Source organism: Heterocephalus glaber, unplaced genomic scaffold (assembly GCF_053883595.1).
Source record: "Heterocephalus glaber isolate CG9 unplaced genomic scaffold, H.glaber_assembly_v1.0 deba00000676, whole genome shotgun sequence".
NCBI classification, from domain to species: domain Eukaryota; kingdom Metazoa; phylum Chordata; class Mammalia; order Rodentia; family Bathyergidae; genus Heterocephalus; species Heterocephalus glaber.
In genome coordinates this window covers 1,208,744-1,229,905 of record NW_028258156.1, presented here as the reverse complement: position 1 = coordinate 1,229,905, position 21,162 = coordinate 1,208,744, and the positions used below count along the sequence as shown (strand labels likewise).

At 44.1% G+C, this 21,162-nt stretch overlaps 1 protein-coding gene and 1 long non-coding RNA gene across 8 annotated transcripts in view; one reads left to right on the top strand and one right to left on the bottom strand.

The window, feature by feature from the left end:
* The window catches only part of Chn2 (chimerin 2), a 336,463-nt gene that overhangs the window by 232,411 nt on the left and 82,890 nt on the right, over nucleotides 1–21,162 (top strand). For 3 of the 7 annotated variants that reach the window (XM_087206590.1, XM_021254085.2, XM_021254086.2), the window contains one exon: nucleotides 6,937–7,040. The exons of the other annotated variants lie outside the window; for them this stretch is intronic. In XM_087206590.1, the coding sequence (XP_087062716.1) occupies nucleotides 6,937–7,040 (104 nt within the window). The remainder of the gene's footprint in view (nucleotides 1–6,936; nucleotides 7,041–21,162) is intronic. 7 annotated transcript variants of the gene reach the window in all.
* LOC110348101 (uncharacterized) overlaps nucleotides 20,169–21,162 on the bottom strand; it is a 31,069-nt gene continuing 30,075 nt past the window's right edge. The window contains exon 3 of the long non-coding RNA XR_002393073.2: nucleotides 20,169–20,461. This is a non-coding gene — a long non-coding RNA (uncharacterized LOC110348101). The remainder of the gene's footprint in view (nucleotides 20,462–21,162) is intronic.

Below are 21,162 nucleotides of genomic sequence, written 5' to 3'. Positions count from 1 at the left end.
TGGGAAACTAAAGAGAGCTGCCCTTTCGGTCTGGGACAACTTCCACTCTTTCAGGTGTTCTTGTTTCCGGATGCATGCTCAGAGAGAGATCAGTGACCTCTCCTCTCCCACCCGTGTTTCTTTCTTATTTCTTTTTCAATAATTGCTTTCTTCCTTTCCAGCTACCTCTGTTTACATCCAGGGTAACCCTTCCATTATCTGCAGTGTCCCCACAATGTGACCCAGCAGGCCTGTCTGGATATCTTTGCATAGGGATGATACTACATTTCCCTGCACTGTCTTTGAACTCCAGGTGATGGCCGTGCCAAGGAATAACCCAGTCCTAGCTGACCAGCAGAAGCCTTGGTAGCAGGCCAGGGTCACAAGGGGTGGTTCTCCACAACCCCACTAGCACTAAAGGCTAGTGCTCAGCAGAGTGCTGTCATTGTTGTTTCAGTCTTGGCGAAGTGTTGCTTTACTTTGTCCATAGGAGAAAATTTCAATTCCTGGACATGTTGTTTGCAGCCTGTCTGAGTCTGGCCTCCCGGGAAACAGAGCTGGAGACAAGGGCTGGGCACAGAGAGCTCAGTGGGAAGGCACCCCAGGGCGTTGGAGGGAGAGGGAAGGCGGTGGGGAGAGCTTAGTGTGGACGTCCTGAGCCTGTGTCTTCTTAGGAGCCCCACTGACCTTGTATATGTGCTGCCGAAGGGAGTACCCACTGAACTTGTCTTAGGAGGAACTGAAGGGCGGTGCTTATCCATACCTCCTGCCCCCTATTGACTGAGGGGTGCCCAGCAGCTGCCACGCCTCTCCTACTCCCAGGCCTCACTGCCAGCCAGCATCCTCTGGCAGAAAGTGAGACAGGCATGCAGGACAGAGCCCACAGGCTACCCAAGAGCCACAGTGAGGCCTCGGCTAGCAGGAGGGTAGGAGTGGTGAGTGGCCCTCAAGAGGTGATGGAAATGCCCCACACCCCTTTGCATGTGGCCCCTTTCCCGGCATTTCTCCTGCCTCTAGCCTCCCTGGGGGAGAGGTTTCCCCTCTCTCTGCACCCACAACCTGAAGTGCCTTCCCCTTCTGTGATCTGCTGGTTCTCCGTCACCCTTTGGGGTCCACCACAGCCACCCTTCTCTTTAATAAAACCTGCTGGGACTCCCAGCCCATCTCACAACTACTACAGCATGTGGCATCTTTATGATGGGTCAGCAGCCCTGTCCTAGGCAACTGTTTAGAACAGTGGTTGTCAAAAGTGTGGCCCAAGGGGACCAGCAGCATGGCCCTCCCCTGGGGACTAATTAGAAATGCTCGTGCTCACTGACCCCAGTGCCCCTGGGTCAGGGACTTCGGCTGGCTCCTGTCAATCTGTGCTTTCACGGCCCCAGCTGGCTGCAGTGCTCGTGCTCGGGCTTGATGTTAGCTGAATTTGAGAACCTGTGGTTTGGCTGCCGCTCGCCCCTAGAGGTTGACCAATTACAGGCAGAGGCAGCTCCTCACTTACTTCCTGCTTCGAACGCCCAGCACACCAAGGGCTCACTCATAAACTCTTGTTGAATGAAGCCTGGATGGATAACTTAAACATGTAGCAAATTGTCCCAGTTTTGCCCTCAGTATATCTGAACTTCACTCAGTGAGCAAGTCAGGGCTTCTCATTCCCTTCTCTGTAGATGAGCTCTTTCCTCCACTGGCTGAAATCTAGCCATCCACCCACCTCTCCATCAGGAGAAGCCCAGCCTGCAAGTGGGGAACTAAGGGTACCAGCCCAGTAGTATAAGAGTATTTCAACAACTTCTACGTGGCTCAGATAGAAAAAGATGCCCTAACACAACCTCCACTTAGAAGTTATCTGAGAGTTTAGATTCTGAGGATTATACATCATACCTCCAGACTCCTGTATACATAACTGGCTGCTAAAAAGACAAATGTATATGACTATAATCCCACTGCTCTGGGAGGGTAAGGCAGGAGGATTGCAAGTTCAAGTCCTACCTGGGCAACTTAGCTAGACCCTGCCTCAAAATAAAAAGCAGTGAGGATGTAGTTCAGTGTGAAGGCCTAGGTTCAATCCCCAGTATTACCCAAAAAAATTCAGATACACTCTGGAAGGCACCCCACCCAGCAGGGTCCCTGCTGGAAGTGGAAGGCACAGCCTGCTGGGGTTCCAGAGAGAATTTGCTTTACAGGGGACTTTCCCGGGGGCTGGGCCTGGCAAAGTGGTCACCACCCCAGTGTTCAAGGGGACAGGGAAGGCACCAGGGTCATTGGAGTTTAACGAGAGCTGGCACGGGCCTCCCATAGGATGGGGATCCCACAGTCTCGGGGGCCCAGCCTTGAACTGCTGCAGCACCCATCAGAAGAGGAAGTACCCCAACTTCTCCCTACCTATGCTCTGATCTAACATCTGTGCCCCCTGTTGCCCAAATCCAGCAGAAGCCAGAGGGCAAAGGAGCTGGAGGTACAACCCATAGGGGACATCTTCCCTACCAAAGGGAAAGATGGGACAGAGAATGGATTTGGGAGGGGAGGTGTGGCAGGGAGTAACTAATAAGATGTGAAGAGTTCATTCGCAGCCCTGAGCCCATAGCATTTCTACTCCTATATGTCACCACCGTTCTCTTCACCCACATAAAATGCACTGAGTTTAGAAGCCAGGTGGGCATTAGTGGGTGATTATGTGGCAGCCTTTTTCTTGGGTGGTCCCCCAGCTGTGCCACAGTGGATGGGGATGTTGATCTGGGAGGACGGTGAAGCTTTGTGTCTTCATTAAGACTCAAGCGTGATGTTGCCCTTGCTCTTCTCCGAGCAGAGGGGCTGCCAAAGAAAAAGCCTGGATCCTTCATGGAATCGAGGAGGTGAAAAAGATAAGCTCACATTACAGGGTCTGGAAAACCTATGGATTTCCTCGCAGGAGGCTCTTTGTAAATGATATGTAACTGACATAACCAGTCTTTTCACTGGAGTCAAGGATAAATGAAGATGAACATAACTTTGCTAGTAAAACTGACAGGTGCAGTAATGACTTTGGTCATCTGTCTTCTGCCCTCACAGACACAGCATAAATGGAATGGAATAGAGCACTGTAAGAATGGATTACAACTTCGATTACATCTGCTCATGCAACCAGGTTTTGTCAAGCGTTATTTTATACCAGAATTCCCTATTGATGTGGGATTTATCACCCTGTCTGAGCAGTAGCTCATTTGGTTAAATTGGTGCCTCTCAGACCAGCCACAAGTTAGGATCATTCTGGGAGATTTTTAAAAAATACCTGTGTTCAGCCCTTCCTGACCTATTGAGTCAAAGACTCCACTGATGTAGTTCAAGCCTCCTCAGGTGATTTTAAAGTGCAGCCATGGCTGAGAACCTGGGTTAGATTAGAAAGGAGACAAGGTGGTAAAGTTTATCAGACATTCAGGGGGAGCGTTTTTCTTTTAATAGGGGGCATCTGTCCCCCTTAGTTCATGCCTCTTATTTCTGAGACTCTTCGGTCCTCCTTTAGTCTGTGGCATTTCTTCTCTTCCTCCTCACACACATACAAAGACCTGCAGGAGGACACTTCTGAGACAAGAGCTCTGGTGTTTGTGGGCCCCTGAGCTGGTGCAGGGTTTGCCCCGACTCTTTTCTCCCAGGTTACCAGCTGAAACTTAAGTGATGGGAAGTAATTAACTTGAGTGGGATTAAAAGCATTCAGTGAAAGAAGAAGGAAAAGTTAGTGTTCATTCCTGAGTCCAGCAGGTGATTTCTTTCTTAGTGACAAAGTTTGGAGAGCTTGTGACTCACCTCTGGCTGCACACTGCAATTTACTGAGGAATTTAACAAACAAACAAAAACATCCCTGACTCCGCCCTCAGAAATTCAGATTTAGCTTTAGGGCCTGCGCATCTGGCTATGAGGCACTCAGGGTGATGCGGTGATGTGGAGCCCAAGTCCAGAGACCCCCTAGGCCGTTCGGTTGACATTTTATCAGAAAGGATCTCTTTTTACCAGCCTCTCACCATCATTGCCCTCAAGGTAAGAGCTTTACTGGAACAAAAAGAATGTCATACATTCGGTGTGTGTCATTAAGAGGTGCGCCAAACCCTCCCTATGTCTCCCCAGCCCAAATCCGGGAAACAGCCGGCGTTAGTCACTGGTATTTTCTGTGCAACACTGCCACCTTGTGGGTGGAAGTAGAATTACATGCCAGTGACAGTCTCAAAAGACCAAACCTAACAGATGTGGGTGTAATGAGCGTGAACAAATTTTCAGTAATGAACTTGTTGATTCATCCCCATTTTCTCAGGTTTTATAGTACAGATCAGGCTACACAGTACCTAGAGGGTGTCTGTTTTTGTAGTTTGTGCTCATTCTCTGAGACAGACAGCATGTGGGAAGCTCTGCAAGCCTGGGACACTTCAAAGTAAAATAATCCCAGGGGTCTGACTCAGAGATTCTAGTCCAGAGGTGCTTGAACCTTTCGGCCTCAGGGCCCCTTCATCTTCTTTAAATTTACTGAGGACCAGGAAGAGCTTGTGCTTCAGTGAGTGATATCTCTTGGTGGTCATTGTTTTAGAAAGTAAGAATGAGAAAATTTCAAAACGTTTATTAATTCTTTTAAAAATAACAGTAGTAAACTCATAACATGACCACTATGTGCTAATGCCATAATATATTTTATGAAAGATAACCCTGTTTTCCAAAATGAAAGTCACATTTTTTGTAAATCTCTTTAGTGTCTGCCTTAAAAGGAGGCAGCTCGATTCTCACATCTGCTCTTGCATTCAGCCTGTGATGATATATTGTCATATTTGAAGTGTATGGACAAGCTCTGGCCTCACAGATATGCCACTGCAAATCAGAGGAATGTTTCTGTAGGCGTCTCCGGGAAACGTGGATGTTAAAAATATACTAAAACAGAACTTAACAAGTGGCAGCTTCTTTAACATAACTAATAAAATAGTTCTGACATCATGGACCCTCTGAAAGGACCTAGGGTTCCCCTGAACCCTAATGGGCCACACTCCAGGCAGATGTGGACAGATAAAAAATCACATCTTTTGGAGAAGTTGGCATGTGTGGGTCTTCAGGGAGCAGGAGGAATCACCATCATGCCACTTTTATCACTTTGACTGCAGGCTGGGAATGCTGCCATCACTTAGGAATCTGCCTAGCCGCACTGAGGAGTGAATATTCACATTACTCTCAATGCAGCTCACAGGGGCTTTGCCCTGATTGTCAGCTCAGAGCCCTTTCCAATGGTTCTCAACAGGCAAGGGCCGGAGAACTGAGCCTGACCTTAGTCATTTAAAGACAGTTCTCTTGGGCCGGGGATTTAGCTCAGTGGTTTCGCCGCCTGCTGCGCAAGCGCAAGGACCCGAGTTCGATCCCCAGTACCGAAAAAAATAAAAATAAATAAATAAATAAGACAGTTCTCCATGTAATTCTCACATACACAGTTGTCTCTTGGTTCCAGGACCCCATGGGTACCAGAATCCACAGAATCTCAAGTTCCTTGTATTAGTGGTGGAGCATTTGCATATAACATATGCACACATCTTCCCATATATGCACTTTAAATCATCTCTATATTACTTATGATACCTAATACAATGTGAGTGCTACATAGTTGTCATATTTCACTATTTAGCAAATAATGAAAAAAAATCTGTACATGTTCATTGCAGACACAGTTCCTTTTTAGAGTATTTCCAATCCTCTGTTGGTGGAATCCAGGGATGTAAAATCCCCAGACACGGAGGGCAGGATGACTACTCCCAGTGAATAGCCTTTCACCAGGTCTCACTCTCTTTCCTACACAAATGAAAAACAGAGGCCCAAGCTCAAGGCGTCATCAAGCAGGGTGGATGGGACAGAACTTTCATGGCTCCAACCGTTTCTATCCAGGGCCTCACATTAGTATGGCCCTCTTCCCTACTTCTGCAGCACTTCTGCCACCATCGTCTTTGTCGGTCGAATCAGGACACAGAGGTCTCCACACTTCCGTCCCCCGCAGTGAACAGTTGTCATTTTCACCACCCAGGATCTAAGCACCATCTTCTGAAAACTGTACCCTGAGCCCCCTCCCCTCACACTCTCGGTTCATAAGCTTATGGTAGAGTCAAGTCCACCAGGAGGTCAGAGGCGGGTTGTGATTTAGGCTGACGGGTGCTCACATTTCCTTGGCCGTGAGGTTGGTTCAAGGATGGACACATGGTCATTTCAGAGCCAATGAAACACAGTAAACTTTTAGCATGAGTTCTGCAGGAAAAAGACATTTCACCTTCTTTCTACTTGGCTGGATTCAACAGGAAGCAGACCTTGGATTTCTAGAACATTCTTGCCACAACCCAGGCCTAAGAATGGAACCCTGAGAGAGAGAAACTGAGTCCTGAGGACCAGATCTGAGCCTCATGGAGCTGCTCCTGCAGCTTGCTGCCCTCTCTTTTTATGTTTCAGTTGTTAGTCAACTAATTCCTGCTTTGTTTTTGAACCAGGTGAGGAAATGTTTGTGTTGTTTAAATTGGCTATGCTATCTTCATAACCAGAAGAGCTGTGACTCTTCCCATCAGCTCCCACCACACTCTTCTATCCTGTTTCCCCTGCTCACTTTATCTGTCACCATCACTGAGACAATTCAAATTCATGCTCATTTTTATTTTTATCAAATAATCCACGAGTTTTCTTTAAAATGGTGATGTTAAGTCAGAAAAGGGGACATCTGGTGTTTACTGAAATAAAGTAGAGCATAGTGCCTAGATTACCAGACAGACAAGGGAAATACCCCCCAAACCACTTTTGAAATACACCCCTGTATCCTTTGCCTTCTAGCTCTGAAGAGGTATATCCATAGACCTCTTGGTAATTAAATATATTTAAATAAGATTAAAACAATATGCTACAGAGTCTTAGTAAACTCTGATAAACTAGATTCTTAGCAACTTGTGATATTTCCAGAAACTTTTTCTTTTTTTAACAAAATAGAAACATGGCTCCATGAACAGCAGCTACCTCTGTTGGACAAGAGAGCTCCTGGGTCATCAGCAGAACACACCATGGAAGCTGGAAACATGCAAACCTGAGGAAAGGTCAAAATTCCATGCATTTCTTTTATAAATTAAAGAATTAGCCTGTAGGAATTTGTGGGAATTTTTTCCAGAGCAAATGTAGAGAAGAGGAGGAATTTTGTTTCATGTATAATTTCCATTGATGGTGGTAGAAATAAGACCATCAAGGCCACATTTTAGGGCATTTGTGGTCATTGACTTGAACAGGCTGCAGGCTGGCATTACTCATTTCTGAATAATACTGCGCCTGGCTGGGCTTATGAAGATAGTTTGTAAATGTCCCTACTAGTGTGTCCCTCCTTATGATCACTTTGGAATTTTAGAAAGTTAATATTTCACTTTGTTCTGAGTCCCCATTTATGAACTTAATGAAGTTCAACCATCAGAAGAATAAGTTAAAGTTTACACATTCAACTTGTATTGATTGTTCTCATATGACTTGGTAGTTAAAAAAAATTATTTCAGAAGTCCTTTCCCTTTCAAGGGGTTATTTCTTTAATACCCAAGTTGAGGGTCAAAAACAATCTTATGGGCTGTACATGGTCCAACATACCTGTCATAGAGTAAAAGCAATTGTATTTTATCACTGCGTATATAAATTCCATGTAAAACAGTTCATGATACAAGGAGCTTCTATTCTGTTTAATCTTGTGTGATTTTAGGAAACTTACAGTTACCGCCCTGAAAAGGAGCTTTACATTTTTCAGTATGTCATAGTTTTTAACCCATTATAAACTGTATCATTTCATTCAGCCTGATAAGAATTTGTAAGATTAGGATTTCTCCTTTATATCAGCAAAGAAGCAAGCTGAATCGTAGGGAGGCTGTGTGATTTGCCCAGGGTTTTATAACTAGTAACTTGCAGGTAGAACATGGCTTGTCTGACTTTGAATCACTATCTTTTCCATTATACCATAAAGGAAACAGGTTAGCTCTATGTCTGCTTTTAAAACTTTTGAACAAAGCATTGTATTTGGAATCGGTTCCCTCCTCAGTATCAGTACTGCCTATCTCTGCGGCAAGTTTAATCTTCCACTCTTGACTAATTTGTTCTCATGAAGGAATGCATATGGGTGGGGGAAAGAAGTTCTTATTCCAGGCAAACCTGTCTACCTCTGTGATTTATAAAAAAAAAAAAAAAATCCCTGTTTGCATTTTTACCCTTGAGCTATATGAATTTTAAAATGATTTGACAATATCGCAAAGCTCTGTACACCTTCACTAGATTCCAAAGTGACAAGAGTTAGACACATGTCTTCAGAAACATGTGCATGCATCTCACTTCTTTCAATCATGCACCAAATTGGGATGAAGGAAACTGAAACCATCCCAAGCCACATGAATGTTAGGCAGTAACACCTGACCCACTTTCTCTGCATTGTAGCTTTGAGAAATGATATACATGGAGCTTTCAATTCACTGGATTTTTTTCCCCTTCCAGTAAGTCAAATGTAAAAATCAGCCATTGACAGGAAAGGAAGCAGCACAAGCATTCATTGGATGTCTACCTACCATGTGGTCTAGGGGGATAGCTTCCTATTGGTCATGTAGCCTGTCCTCGGATCCACTCTGAGGAGGGACAGGGGAGGCTGAAGTACTGTGTTCAGGAGCACCCAACCAGCAGGTGCTCTGGAATCCAACCTTATGGCCCTCCATCCTGGCTTGAAAACCTCCTCAAGAGCTGCTGTCTACCTAACAGTGAGCCCTGAGTGTGGTGTGCGTGGCCTTTGGTGACCTGACTGTCACCCTGCATGCACATGCGCGCACCTCTTTGCCCTTATCTACATTCTTCTCCCCAGCCGTGTCCAAGAGGCCAGCACATCTGGACAACTAAAGTTTTGTGAGCTTCACAGTTAGCATGATGCCCTTCAGCCTTTACCCAGTATCTTCCATCTCTTTGCAACTTACTGCCTCACCGAATGCCCTGTCCTGGCTTGGGGAACTCCCATACTGCATTATGGACCAGGCACAGGCATTGGCTTTCCTGCACTGCCCTTCCTGACCCTACTCATGCCTTCCATGGTGGGGCCTGCCCTGGGCTGCTTCCTGCAGCTGAGATGGAATTCTCGCTGCTCTTGGCACACTATACCAGAGGGGTCTCTCATGAATTCATTCATGCTTAATTAGTAAAAATGAATGGCAACAACAATTAACTATTTATTGAGCACCTAATCTGTCAGGCACTGTTTTTCTCAGTGCTGGCTAATCATACTTACAAGTTTGAGAAAGGCCAGGCACATAAACCTCTTGGTTTCTGCTAGAAGAATTAAGAAAGAGGTGAACTCTTTCCACCTGGGCTTAAGTATCAGCACTTCAGCATGGAGTGAGCCTAACCACCCAGCCAGTACTTGGGAATCTGCTAAGAATGAAGCCACAGAAGGAAGCAGAACCAAGGGCTGACAAGTGTGTGAGGCCCAGGGCGCTTCTCGAGGGGACCATTTGAGCAGACACAGCTTGGCTTTCTGTGCCAGCGCTCTTTCTCTTCTTTTTTGTGCCAATGCTAATTTGGGTGGAGTTTCTGTTTCCTGTAGCCAGAAGGCCCAGATGGCTTCCTAAAGGAAAGCAGGCGGCTCGCAGCAGAGAAAACCCTTGTAGAGCAGGGAGTAGTGCAGGGTGGGAGGACTGGTGAAGGAGAAGACTGGGCCAGCAAGAGTGGAGACTGCTGAGGTGGGAGAGGGAGAGAAAGATACAGAAAGCCAGCCCCAAATTTTGGGCTTCCTTCCTGAAAACTTTGAGGAATGGTCAGAGATGTAGTGTGGAGCATAGGCTGGAGCAGGCCCAGCCTAGGGCATGGGGGCGGGGCGGGGGGGAGATGTTGTAATACCGAGGATATTTGGGGTTTTCCAAGTGAGTGGCCATAGGCAAGGTTATAGCAAAGTTCATTATCATTCTAGTCTTCCAAATTCTGAAGGCCTAAGTTAGGTAAATTGTTTTTCACAATTTCTACTCCTACTCGTTTGAGTGGGGGTGGTAAACAAAAGGCCTTTAGCCCACTTCTCATGGGTAAGCTGGGCCTCGTCGAGCTGTGTTAGCCCAAAAGGCTCTTCTGCTTAAGATGCAGCCTCCTCTTCTGCTCAGACTTGGGCTCCAAATAAGCGCCTACCAAACAAACCAAGGAAGAAATGTGTGTTTTTCTTAGAAAAGCTGAGGGCTTTTAAATATTATCTATGTTAAATCTGGTAATAAAATAAAAATACTCATTAACCTAGACTTCACAAATCCTAACCTTTCACATCTATGAAAAAGTTACCCGCAAGCCGGGGATTTAGCTCAGTGGTTTCACCGCCTGCTGCACAAGCACAAGGACCCGAGTTCGATCTCCAGTACCAAAAAAAAAAGAACAAAAAACAGTTACCCTCTAATTAAATAAAGGATATTTAAATGGTAATGATTTAAGAGAGCAAAGGTTTTCTTTCAATGCGATGAAAATATAAAAGTAAAAATAGCATAGTATTTAGGCTGCTGATCGTGTTTCCTCTGGTCGGATGGTTCTCAAATTTTAGCTTACATGGGACTCACCTGGAAGGTTTGTTAAGAAGCAGATTTCCTGGCCCTTCTCTTTCATTCCTGATGCACTAGCTCTGGGTCAGTAGACAAATATGGTTAGGAAGTGTGTATGGCAACTCTAGAACTAAGGAAAATAGTTGATTAATGACATATAATGTATAACAATGCATGTGATTATGTATTTGTGCACATATATATATACATATATACGTATTTCCAGCATTTTTATACTTACTCTCCTAGAATGTAAGCAAACTCCATGTTAGATGTTCCCTAAATAGTCACTGCTTTATAGAACATGAAATTCACCAGTGGCCACAAAAGCATCTCCCAGAAGAGGACATACACATGAGGGCTAAGAGAGCAGGAGGCTTTGTGGCCCTGGACAAGCTCTTGAACCCCCTGCGTGTCAGTTTCCTCTTGAGAAAATAAGGACACCCACCTACCTGGGGAGGTTCCTCAGCTCTGTGGAACTGACTGCTGCCAGTGGGTTGGTGGACTTAAAGCACTTCACGTTTCTTGGGGGAAAGAGGGAAGAACGGAAAGGGATGAAGGGAAGGAAAAGGGAGGAGGGAAGATGGGAGGAAGGAAGGGAGGGAGGGAAGGAGGAAGGGAGGGAGGAAAAAATTTATGGTGTGTGTTTTCTGCCACAGTTAAAAATAAATGTCAACAGTGCCAATCTAGAGGAGCAGATGGGCCCAACATGTTTCTTGTACTTTCAGTGAAGATCAACATAAGCTCTTTTCTCTTGCACAGTGTCCCTGGTTTTGCCACATTCACCAAAGTCTGACAAAATCAGCCCATTTGAGGACCTGCCTCTGTGGGACTTGTTCAGATCTCCAGTTGATTCAAGGGGAACCACCCCTCCCCCAAGTTATAAATTAAATCACACCTTCCTGCCTTTGGACTGTTTTATTGTTACCAAGGAAAAGGCTCTGGGGGAAAGTGACATTCAAGGCAAAGCCGGTAAAAGGTTTTTTGCATAGAGGAAATTGAGGCTTCTGGTTAAAAATCCTTGAGTTTCAAGTCTTCCTGCTCCTGCCATGCCAACCACACATAAGAGAAGTGACAGCTGGGGAAAGCCAGAGCTCCTCAGTGATGGCCTGACTTGAGCTATACTTTCTCTTCTTCTAAGAGGGGGGGAGTGACTTATTTCACCAGGAACCTTCTAGCTCAGAGAAGGTGAGCTGAAAATCAAGAGCAGCTGTTTGAGCTGGACGCAGCAGGGAAAAGAAAGCATACATGTGTGAGCGGAGCTCCTACAGTTGCGTGAGTGGAGGAAGCTATGCACCTCAGAGTCCCAGTCACACCGAAAGGAGCTGGCTGGGGGCTGGGAGGGAAGCTCCATTGCTCCTTGCCTGACCACATGGAAAAGAATGCAGCTATTTGAACATGGCCCAGTGTTCTGGTCTTTCTTTCAGTGGGGAAGACCAGAGGGACTTAGGACAGCCAGCAGCTTTGTCAACCAAGACACCATTGGATGCTCAGAGCCCCAGTGAAAGGTGCCTGAATAGGAAGACTATTGACTCCAGATACACGGACATAAAGTGTCCTGTCTTTATAGCAAAATGTCTAGAATTTTCCTAGAAATGTCTATACTTATTTTCATCTGAAACAACAAGTATTAAAGGTCAGGGTTCATATAACATTTGTGTCAATTTCCCAAGTGAAGAGTTTGTCTAAGTGGCTTTATTTTCAAGCCTATGCTTTTTACCTTTTTTTAATATGATTTTACCACTTTGTTATTTCTGATCTGTCTGAAGAATGGTGGTGAACACATTGAAGGTCAGGGGTAGGCAGTGTATTTAAGAGCACATATGGGAGCCACACCATCCGGGTTCCTCTCTGCACTTCTGCCTGGGGGCCTGGAACACATTGTTTAACCCCTCTCAGGCTGAGCAGCCCCTTGGGTGACGCAGCATATATAAAAATACTTACAGGTGCAGCCGCTGGCACCTGCCAGGTGTGCTGGACATTCCAGCTACTGCTGGTTTAGAAGGCAACTCCAGAATCTTAGTAAAAAATGAAATCTCTTGCTGCCTCTGCTGTTTCCTACATGGCTCTGGTCAAATTTTAAAGCTATTTCCCTCTCTAATGGCCCCTGTCTCACTCTTGTCATAATTTGACTAACTCCTCATTGCTGGAGAAGTAGCAGCAGTTACAGTTCTTCTTCACAGACTTTAAAACATAGCCTAATAAGGGGAGGACACTCTACATCACTGCTGATGTTTATAAAAAGGAATATTCACTTACAAAAACAAAAGCAAGTTAGGGAACCACTTGCCTGACACATACAGTTCCCTTGAAATTCTGTGGACTTTCCAGGATACATGAAGGCTGTCACCTGTGCTCCAGTTAGCTTGCAATTCACAAAGCTCAGTAAGTGTCTTTTTGGGGACCTCTCAGGAGGCCACCATGCACCAGCATCTCGAAGAGGGGTGGAGGTTTGAGTAGTTCCCCTCCTTGTCTGCCCTTGGAACCCTTCTGATGGCAAACATCTCACAAGACTTAAGCACTGCAGAAGAGGAAAAACAGCAAATGTTAATTCCACTTTCTTCTTCAGGCTGCTGGAGACCATGTTCTTGACTTTGGCCTGCCTGTACAACACTCCGGCTATCCCAGTCATGTATGAAATGCCATAGGAAAAATCTCACTGCTGAAATAGGAGCACCAAGGGTATGCTCTAAGTTCTCAATCAGAGAATTTTAGCACCACAGTGGGTAGAGAGATGAAAGAAATGAGCCTGGCATTTATGTTGTGCTTATTGTATACCAATCTCATGATGGCCATGGTGTGTAAAGTTATCTCACTTGATAACCAGTGGACATTACAGTGTGCTGTGCAGCAGCTCCTTTGTCCAAAGTCCACATCCAATGACTGGATAACACTGGAAATAAATGCTCAGCTCTTTTGTTCCAATCTGGGACAACTTTGAAGGGCCCACCCCACTCCAGCACCCCTTGGGGCCAGTGAGGCCTTGTTGAGACTACATCACTGTCTCAGTTACTTTTCTCTCATTGCCAAGACAAAATATCCGACACCCAAAGTTAAAGGGGGAAAGGTTTATTTAGCTCACAGCCTGTGGAGGTTTCAGTCCATAATCAGCTGGCTCCAAGGCAGGGTGGCATGGCGGAGGGGCAGCAGTTCATGGCTGACTGAAGACAGCAAAGCAGCAAGAGAACACAACTCTTTTTCTGTCCCTTTTACCTTATCCAGACAACCAGGATTAGAGTGGTGCCAAACCAATCAGTGGACTGATTCAGTAGCCACACACCCTTAATCCCAAGATCACACACTCTAGATTCAGCCACCTCTGAAAAAGCTGCATGAGGCTTGCAGGGGACATCTAGAAACACAAACCATAACAATCACCATCTCCACTTACTCCTTCACACTTCTGGCATCTTCAGCTGGCCGCAGGGGCTGCTTCCCAGAGAACCTGGCCTCAGGCAATCCTCAGAGAGCATGAATCCCAGGCTAATACTGGGAAGTGGAGAGTAGCCCTTCTACTGTTGTTTTAATTGAATTTAATTTCCCTCTCAAGCTTCTAGTCTGCCTAATGGTATTATCTCTGTCTTTCTCCATTTGGGGTTAATTCAGGGTTTCCTTCTCCCCTCTCTTATCCAGGATCATTTCTTCTTTCTTTGGGACCTCCGCAGTTGTCACATCTCTGTGCTGGCATCCATTGAGACTCCCCTATTCTGCCTGCTCACAGGTGTATAGTACAAGCCCCATCTGCAGCTTCATCCTTCTAGGCTTACCCACCCGGTCTCCCTCAGCCAGACACCTCCTAGTGCCACATCCTTGCCATGCACAGATGATGGCAAGGGCCATTCTGCTGCCTCCCACCTGTGCTGAGTCCTTGGGGATGATGTGAAGCAGCCTAATTTGCTATTATGGCAGTAGTTTCTATTGGCGAAGAACCTCTGTGTTGTCATAGTACTGTTGATTAGCTGTGAATTCTGCTCAAAATAAGCAATTTTGAGTAGGAAGTCCTTAAGAAGAATTTTTTTTTTGGTGTCCCTGGTGAATAAAAAGGCTAATATCCAAATTCTTCTTCTGCAGAAATAGGTTTGAACTAGTTCCATGAAAACGTCCATATTGCTTTAACACGTATTTATGGAGAACCTTCCATCTGCAAAGACTTGTTTAAGATGCCAGAGATGCAATGTTGCACAAACAAGCCAAGGCCTTGACCTTGTGGAGTTTAGATTCTCTCTCCCTAGAGTTTTCTTGGTAAGAGTTTGGTTCCAGTAGAACCTGAACCTCTTCAGAAGTGATTTCAGACTTGAGATTCACCAAAGGACTGTACCAATCATTCGCCTTGTCAGAGTAGCATGAAACCACATGTTCAGTAGCTGTGCCCCATGGGGACATCAACACCACCTTCTGCTCTGTCAGTTGTCATGCTGATGACTATAAATAGCAACCACAGACTGTCTCCACAAATCAGAACCCACAGGCCACATCTGGCTGACAGACATGCTTTGACTGGTTTGCTCTTTGTTTTTAGAGTATTTTAGTTTTGGAGATTTTACAAACTTGGATTTCTAATTTCTCTTTAAAAAAAAAATAGTATCTGGTAGTCCAAGTCTCATGTGGCAATAAATGTACTGAAAGTAAGCAGTCTCTCTCCACCCCTGCCTTCAGACAAAGCAGGCACTTGGCAACAAAACATTATTTGCCCATCCACCAGCCTCTCTTGTGTTTCCTCCCTGGCCCTGGAGGCTTATTCCTCAAGGAACGTTAACATCTGTACATTAGCCAAGACAGAGCCACATCCCAAGGCTGACTATGCTGGTTAGTATGATATTTACCTGATTGTGCTTTGATATGATTTCCATCTGCATTGAGAGGCTTGATAACCATCCTCGGGGACTCACGCAATATTGATTGTGATATGGCACCCTGTATCCTACCATTGACAGTGACCTCCATGGTAGCCATTATTGTTTGGGAGATCTTATTTGTGCTCCATTGAGCTAATGATAGTATGTGCAACCCAGCCCCTCTGTGGGTGAGTGGGCCTGAGTGGGACTGAGTGACTCTTCTGCCTAGTGAAGTATGACAGGAATTAATGTGCATTACCTCCAAGCCAGGCCACTAGCCACCTGTGCAAGACCCTTCAAGGCTCTCTTTTCCTTTGTCTTTGCCAATCAGCAACATTCAAGATGGCAGCTTCTGCCAGCTTGGCCCCAGAAGACCAGGCATGGAGCAGAGCCCCCAGCTAAGCAACAGATGGCATGCACCATGACAGAAAAATAGTTCTTTGTTGTTAGGAGTCACCAAGATTTGGAGATTTTCTGACACAGCAGCATAAAAGGGCTTGCTGTAAGAATTCTTGGAGCATGCCTCTTCTCAGCAACTGATGCCTACTCATCTGTGGGCCTTGAGGACTCCCACCAAACCCACCTATAGCAGAAGTATAGGGTAGGAATTCTGACTTTTCTCTTGAACTTTAATTTCATTTCTCCTTTCTTTCCTCCTTCTTTCTGCTTTCTCCTCCTCTTCTTTTTCTTCCTCCTCCCCCTCTTTCTCCTTCTCCTCCTTCCTCCTTCTTCAGATTGAGCCCAGTTCTTCCTACTGAGCTACATCCCCAGCCTCCTTTCAATATGTTTTATTTTGAGACAAGGTCTTGCTAAGTCTCTAAGTTGCCTAAGTAGGACTTCAACTTGGAATTCTCCTGTCTCAGCCTTCCAGAGTGCTGGAATTACAGGTGGGTGCTACCTGCTACCATGTCCTGCACTTCCTATCTTATTGTAAGTAGGCTACTATTTTAAAGGAAAGAGTGATATATAAAAATAAATAATTATATTGATATAGTTTACCTTCAGCTACATCTATATGTCTCCCCTGAAAGAAATTTGTTTGTATTGATATAAAAAATGAGACCCTGAGAACCTGCTGTGCACATTTTTCTAGGTCTATGCGTGAGTGTGGTGCTCATCTCTTGGAACTTTCTAGTACTTCTTTATAAGAATGGATTATGGGAGAGGTTAATGGATTGTAGGATTTGGGGATTTTTACGTTAAAAATATTGCCTTAAGAAAGTTCTTGCCTCCTTTGTGGTTTATAATAATGAACTATTATGGATTACTAATTTAAGATCAACAGTAGTAAATTGAAAATATTTATAAGTAAATATGTGGTTTGGGTTTCCTTTATTTATTTATTTATTTATTTATTTTTAATCAAGTAGAATTTACTGTTTAGGGTTATTTACCATTAGTTGCCAGGAATAGAGACTTACAGGGCAAAGGCAGTCTTGCTTATGCAAGTGCGTTGGAGCAGATAAAGTCTCTCATGAGTCACCCTTTGCTGGTTTTCTATTGCTGTGTCACAGCTTACCACTAGCAAAGCAGTTTAAACCATAAGTCATGCACTAACTCAATCATAAATTCAGACAGATTTAGTCAGGTTTTCTGCTCAGAGCACCACATGGCCCAAATCAGTTCATATGGGCAAGGCTGGGGGATTATCTGGGAGGTCTGGGAGGATGCAAGTCCATTCCTCTTCAGATTGTTGGCTGAATTCAATTCCTTATGGTTGTAGGGCAGAGCTTGTGGCTGCCGTACTGGCTGTCATCTGGGGACTGGTCTTTGTTCCTCCATGCCACTCATAGTCCTCATGTGGTGACTTCCTCCATCTTCCAGGTGTCAGTGAAGCATTGAGTCTTTCAGTTTGAGTCTTTCTGACTTCTTCAGCTGCCAGCCAGAGAAAACTCTCTGCTTTTAAAGAGGTCAGAATTATTCACTCACATAATCTTTCTATCTTAAGGCCACTGAGCAGTATGGTTAATGACATCTGGAAAATTCCCTTTACCATGTAACATAACATGTAATATAATGTCATGTACGCCATCGCGGGAGTAACTCCAGGTGGCAGAGCCATGAAGGGAATCTAGAATTCTGCCTACCACACCTTCTTATGACCCTTCTGCCATCTCTTTTCTGTAGTCTTTGATCACCTCTTCCCACCTATTTATTCCTTAACAACTCCCATCTTTTCTTTTCTGGGAAATCCAAAACTAGTTGCTACCCACATATTTGCTTTAAACATGGAAATCATCAGTGGAAGTATATAATGTCCATTCTTGTCTCTGTTGTTTGTCTGGAGTACAAGGTGTAAGACAGTGATGAGAAATACTTAGGTAAAGTCAGTAGGCAGTGCAGGGGAGTAATTTAGAGTAAAACTCCAGAACTGGATTGTTTTACTAGTGCTGTGACTGTGGACACTTCACTCAATCTTTCCATGCTTCAGTTTTCTCATCTCTAAAATGGTGACTATAAAGCAACCACCTGATAGGTTTGCTTTGAGAACTGCATGGGTTAGTATATGTTAAGTTCTTAAACAGGCCTGACAGGGGTTTGCCACTACATGAGTTAGTGTTTTAATCAGAATAAAGCGAAGTGTGATAACACACAAATCCCCAAATCTTAGTGGCTTACTACACTCCTTTCTCATTTGCATCACGGTCCAGTGGGAGTGTTTCTAGTTAAGAAATTTTCCTTCACAAACGAGGAATACTTACATTCTGTGGGTGGATCCTTCGCTAAGTCAGTGGTTCCCAAAGTCTAATCCAAAAACATAGGAGTTCCTGAGACTATTATGGACCCTTTATGTGAGTGCTAGATTTTTTTAAACATTCCTCAACCAAAACCACATAATAGGTAATAGAGAAGCAGACATGAGAATCCAGCTGTCTTCTGTTAAGTTAGATATAAAGAGTTTTGCAAAAATGGAAGACAATGCCACTTTTGTCATTGTTTTCCTTGGGGCCAATATGGTTAATTTTCATTTAAAAATGTAGTATTTCTATTAGTATGTAGAATTTACAGTGTTCATATTTTTATTTTTAAGGAATTAATAGTCTAAAGTTTTCTTAGTAAGTATCAATAGATGTAACCCACAAAAGCAAAAGGTTTTTGGGGTCCTAAATAAATTGAAGAGTGTAAGAGGCTGTCAGCCCAAAAGTTGGAGAGCCAATGATGTAAATCCTAAGAGTTTTTCCATTCACCTGGCAGAAGAATTTGAAGAAAGATCATGCGAGGCAGGTTTCTATGGCCCCGTTCTAGAAACCACATGATTTCTCCTCTTTTTTCATTAGCTGGAATGCAGACATTCAGACAACCTCAGAATATTTGGAATTGTAACATGAACTCACCTTTTGCCTCAGTAGTTTAGAATCTGGCAGAGTCTTATCTATAGCTATGCATTTAACTAAAGAAGTAAATGAAAAGCTGTCAGTCTTTTAAAGAATCAGATGATTCAACAATGAGTAAAATGTTCTATAAACATTTCTGATCTCTTAAATCCAACAATAAGGCAAGTCTGGAGCTAAACTGAGACTCTGTTTTGTTTTCTGTTTTTGATTTCGCTTTATTCTTGCATTGATATCTTATACCACAAAATAAAATCTATTTCATAAGTTGAAAAGTTAATGAACTTTATCAAGCTACACCACTGGTCAGCCATCGTACACTTTAAGAACAAACCATGAGTACACACACACACGCACACACACACACACACACTCATACTCAAATCTCAGGGTTCAGTTGCCTACAGTGTGTGATTTTTTAATAATACTTAGAATTGCAGAGCAAGACTTGGGTAGGTAATAGTGTGGACTTACACAAATTTTAAGGTGGAAATCTGATTTTTAAATGTGACAGTGTCCACAATAAAGGGCAAGGAAGGAAAAAGCAACAAGGGACTTCTCCATTTCTCACAGGAGAAAATCGCCACCCCCCCCCCACTGGAGACTTTCCATCATACTTCACTGGCCAGTCCTGTGTCCTTTGCCCTCATATAGATCACTCATTGACCAGCCGGAACAAGAAGCCAAAATTGACTTGAATCAATCTCATTCAGCTCCCTGGATCTGGGCATGTTGCTACCTAAACCAAATTTGGGTCTCCCTGGAAAGGAAGAAGAGGAAAGTGGCTGCGAAGCAGAGAATCAAGTATTCACAGAGAGATAAACCAGTATACATGCTCCTGGTGTGTACACAATTACAACTCACAGAATGACTGACCCAAGTGCAACTGCCCAGGTGAAATCCTCATGCTTGGGAAAGATTTCCCCCTGCTTACTTTTCTAATCACTTGTAGCTTAGCAAAAGCCCTACCATCATTTGCAGTCTCAAAACTCAGTCTTGGTTTAATCATCCCAGTCCTGAACAATACTAGAAAATCCAAATGATAATAAAATTAAATGGCTCCTTGTCCAGTCTTTGCTGACAAAGAGGGTGTTCAGGCAGCAGCAATATCAATCACCTGCCCCTCCATTTCTGCAGGGTTTAGGGGTTTGGGACTCAAGCAGAGTTGGTCAAGAGGATATACTCATGAATCCCTTCCCAGTGCCCGACATTCCCTCCTCTTAGCCTGAGAGAGTGATACGAAGTTTAAGACCTGTAAGCCAGTTTCTCCTAGTCCCTTTGAGTCTCTGCCTTTAAATGGAGCACCTCACTGTCAAAGTCCATGTCTAGTCCTAAGGAGAAGCATTCAGTCATAACATCCAGACCGCAAAACATGAGCAGTAGGTTTGACTCAATACTGTGATGTGCCAAAAGGCAATTGTTCTGTAGAGCGTCCAGGTTCCTCAACAAATGGCCCCATGCTCCTACGTGTTCTACTCTGTTGTTTTCTGCTATTGTCTTCCGGCTGTCACTAACTGACCTGCCCAATCCCCATCAATTTATTGTCTCTAGTTTACTGGTTAGGACAACGTAGAAAGAAATGAAGCTTTCAGAGGTTGAATAATTAAAAGATCTTAACTTACACATCCACACTTTACTTGCCCATTAAGTCTTAGGTGCAGTGTAGCTTGTTCCTTGGAGACTGCCATGTCCTGCTTTTTCCTTTGTATTCTGGATAGGAGGTGAAATTGTTTGAACTTTAACCACCAGAGATAATCATGACATGATACTTTACCTGAAATGCAAACAAGTCAACAAGAGTTTTACTAAGCTCCTTGGGTATGCAAACATGTATTGATGAATTCATTCTGCTTCTTAATTGAGGAGCTGGCCAAGGGAGGTAGGCTGTCTGTGTTAAGTTTGGATATATGGGAGCATGGGTACATGTATGTGCAGGAGGGAATCAACATATAAATTGTAAGTGCACATGGAAGTATGATACATTTAATGGTGCATGTCAGCCAACCAGACAAATATTTAATATTTTAAACTGAAAAACAGAAGACAGCAAATGTGAAATCATTTCATAATAGTCCCTGGAATATTTTGAATTTGCTGTGCTTCATAGGTAATCCTGGTTCATCTTTTGTTGTTGTTGTTTTGCTCACAGTTAGGAAATTTTCAGCAGCTATCTCTGGCCTTTTGGAATATAATTATGTTTTTCTCTTGAGCTGCAATTTGGCCGCTCCAACCAGAAGAAAAAGGTTTGTGTGGAATCATAGCCGACATGTGGGAGGCTGCAGCTTCGACATTCCTCTGTTGGCTGACAGCTCTGTAACTCTGAGTGTATAAAAAGACGTTCCGGAAAATGCTTACCAGAAAGAAATGCAGCACTTGCACAGATATAGTTTTTCCATCAGAGGAACCAGCCCTTACTGGCAGGAGTGTTTTATTTAGGGCTGTTTCTTTTCACTATTTTAAGTCAGCGAATATTTA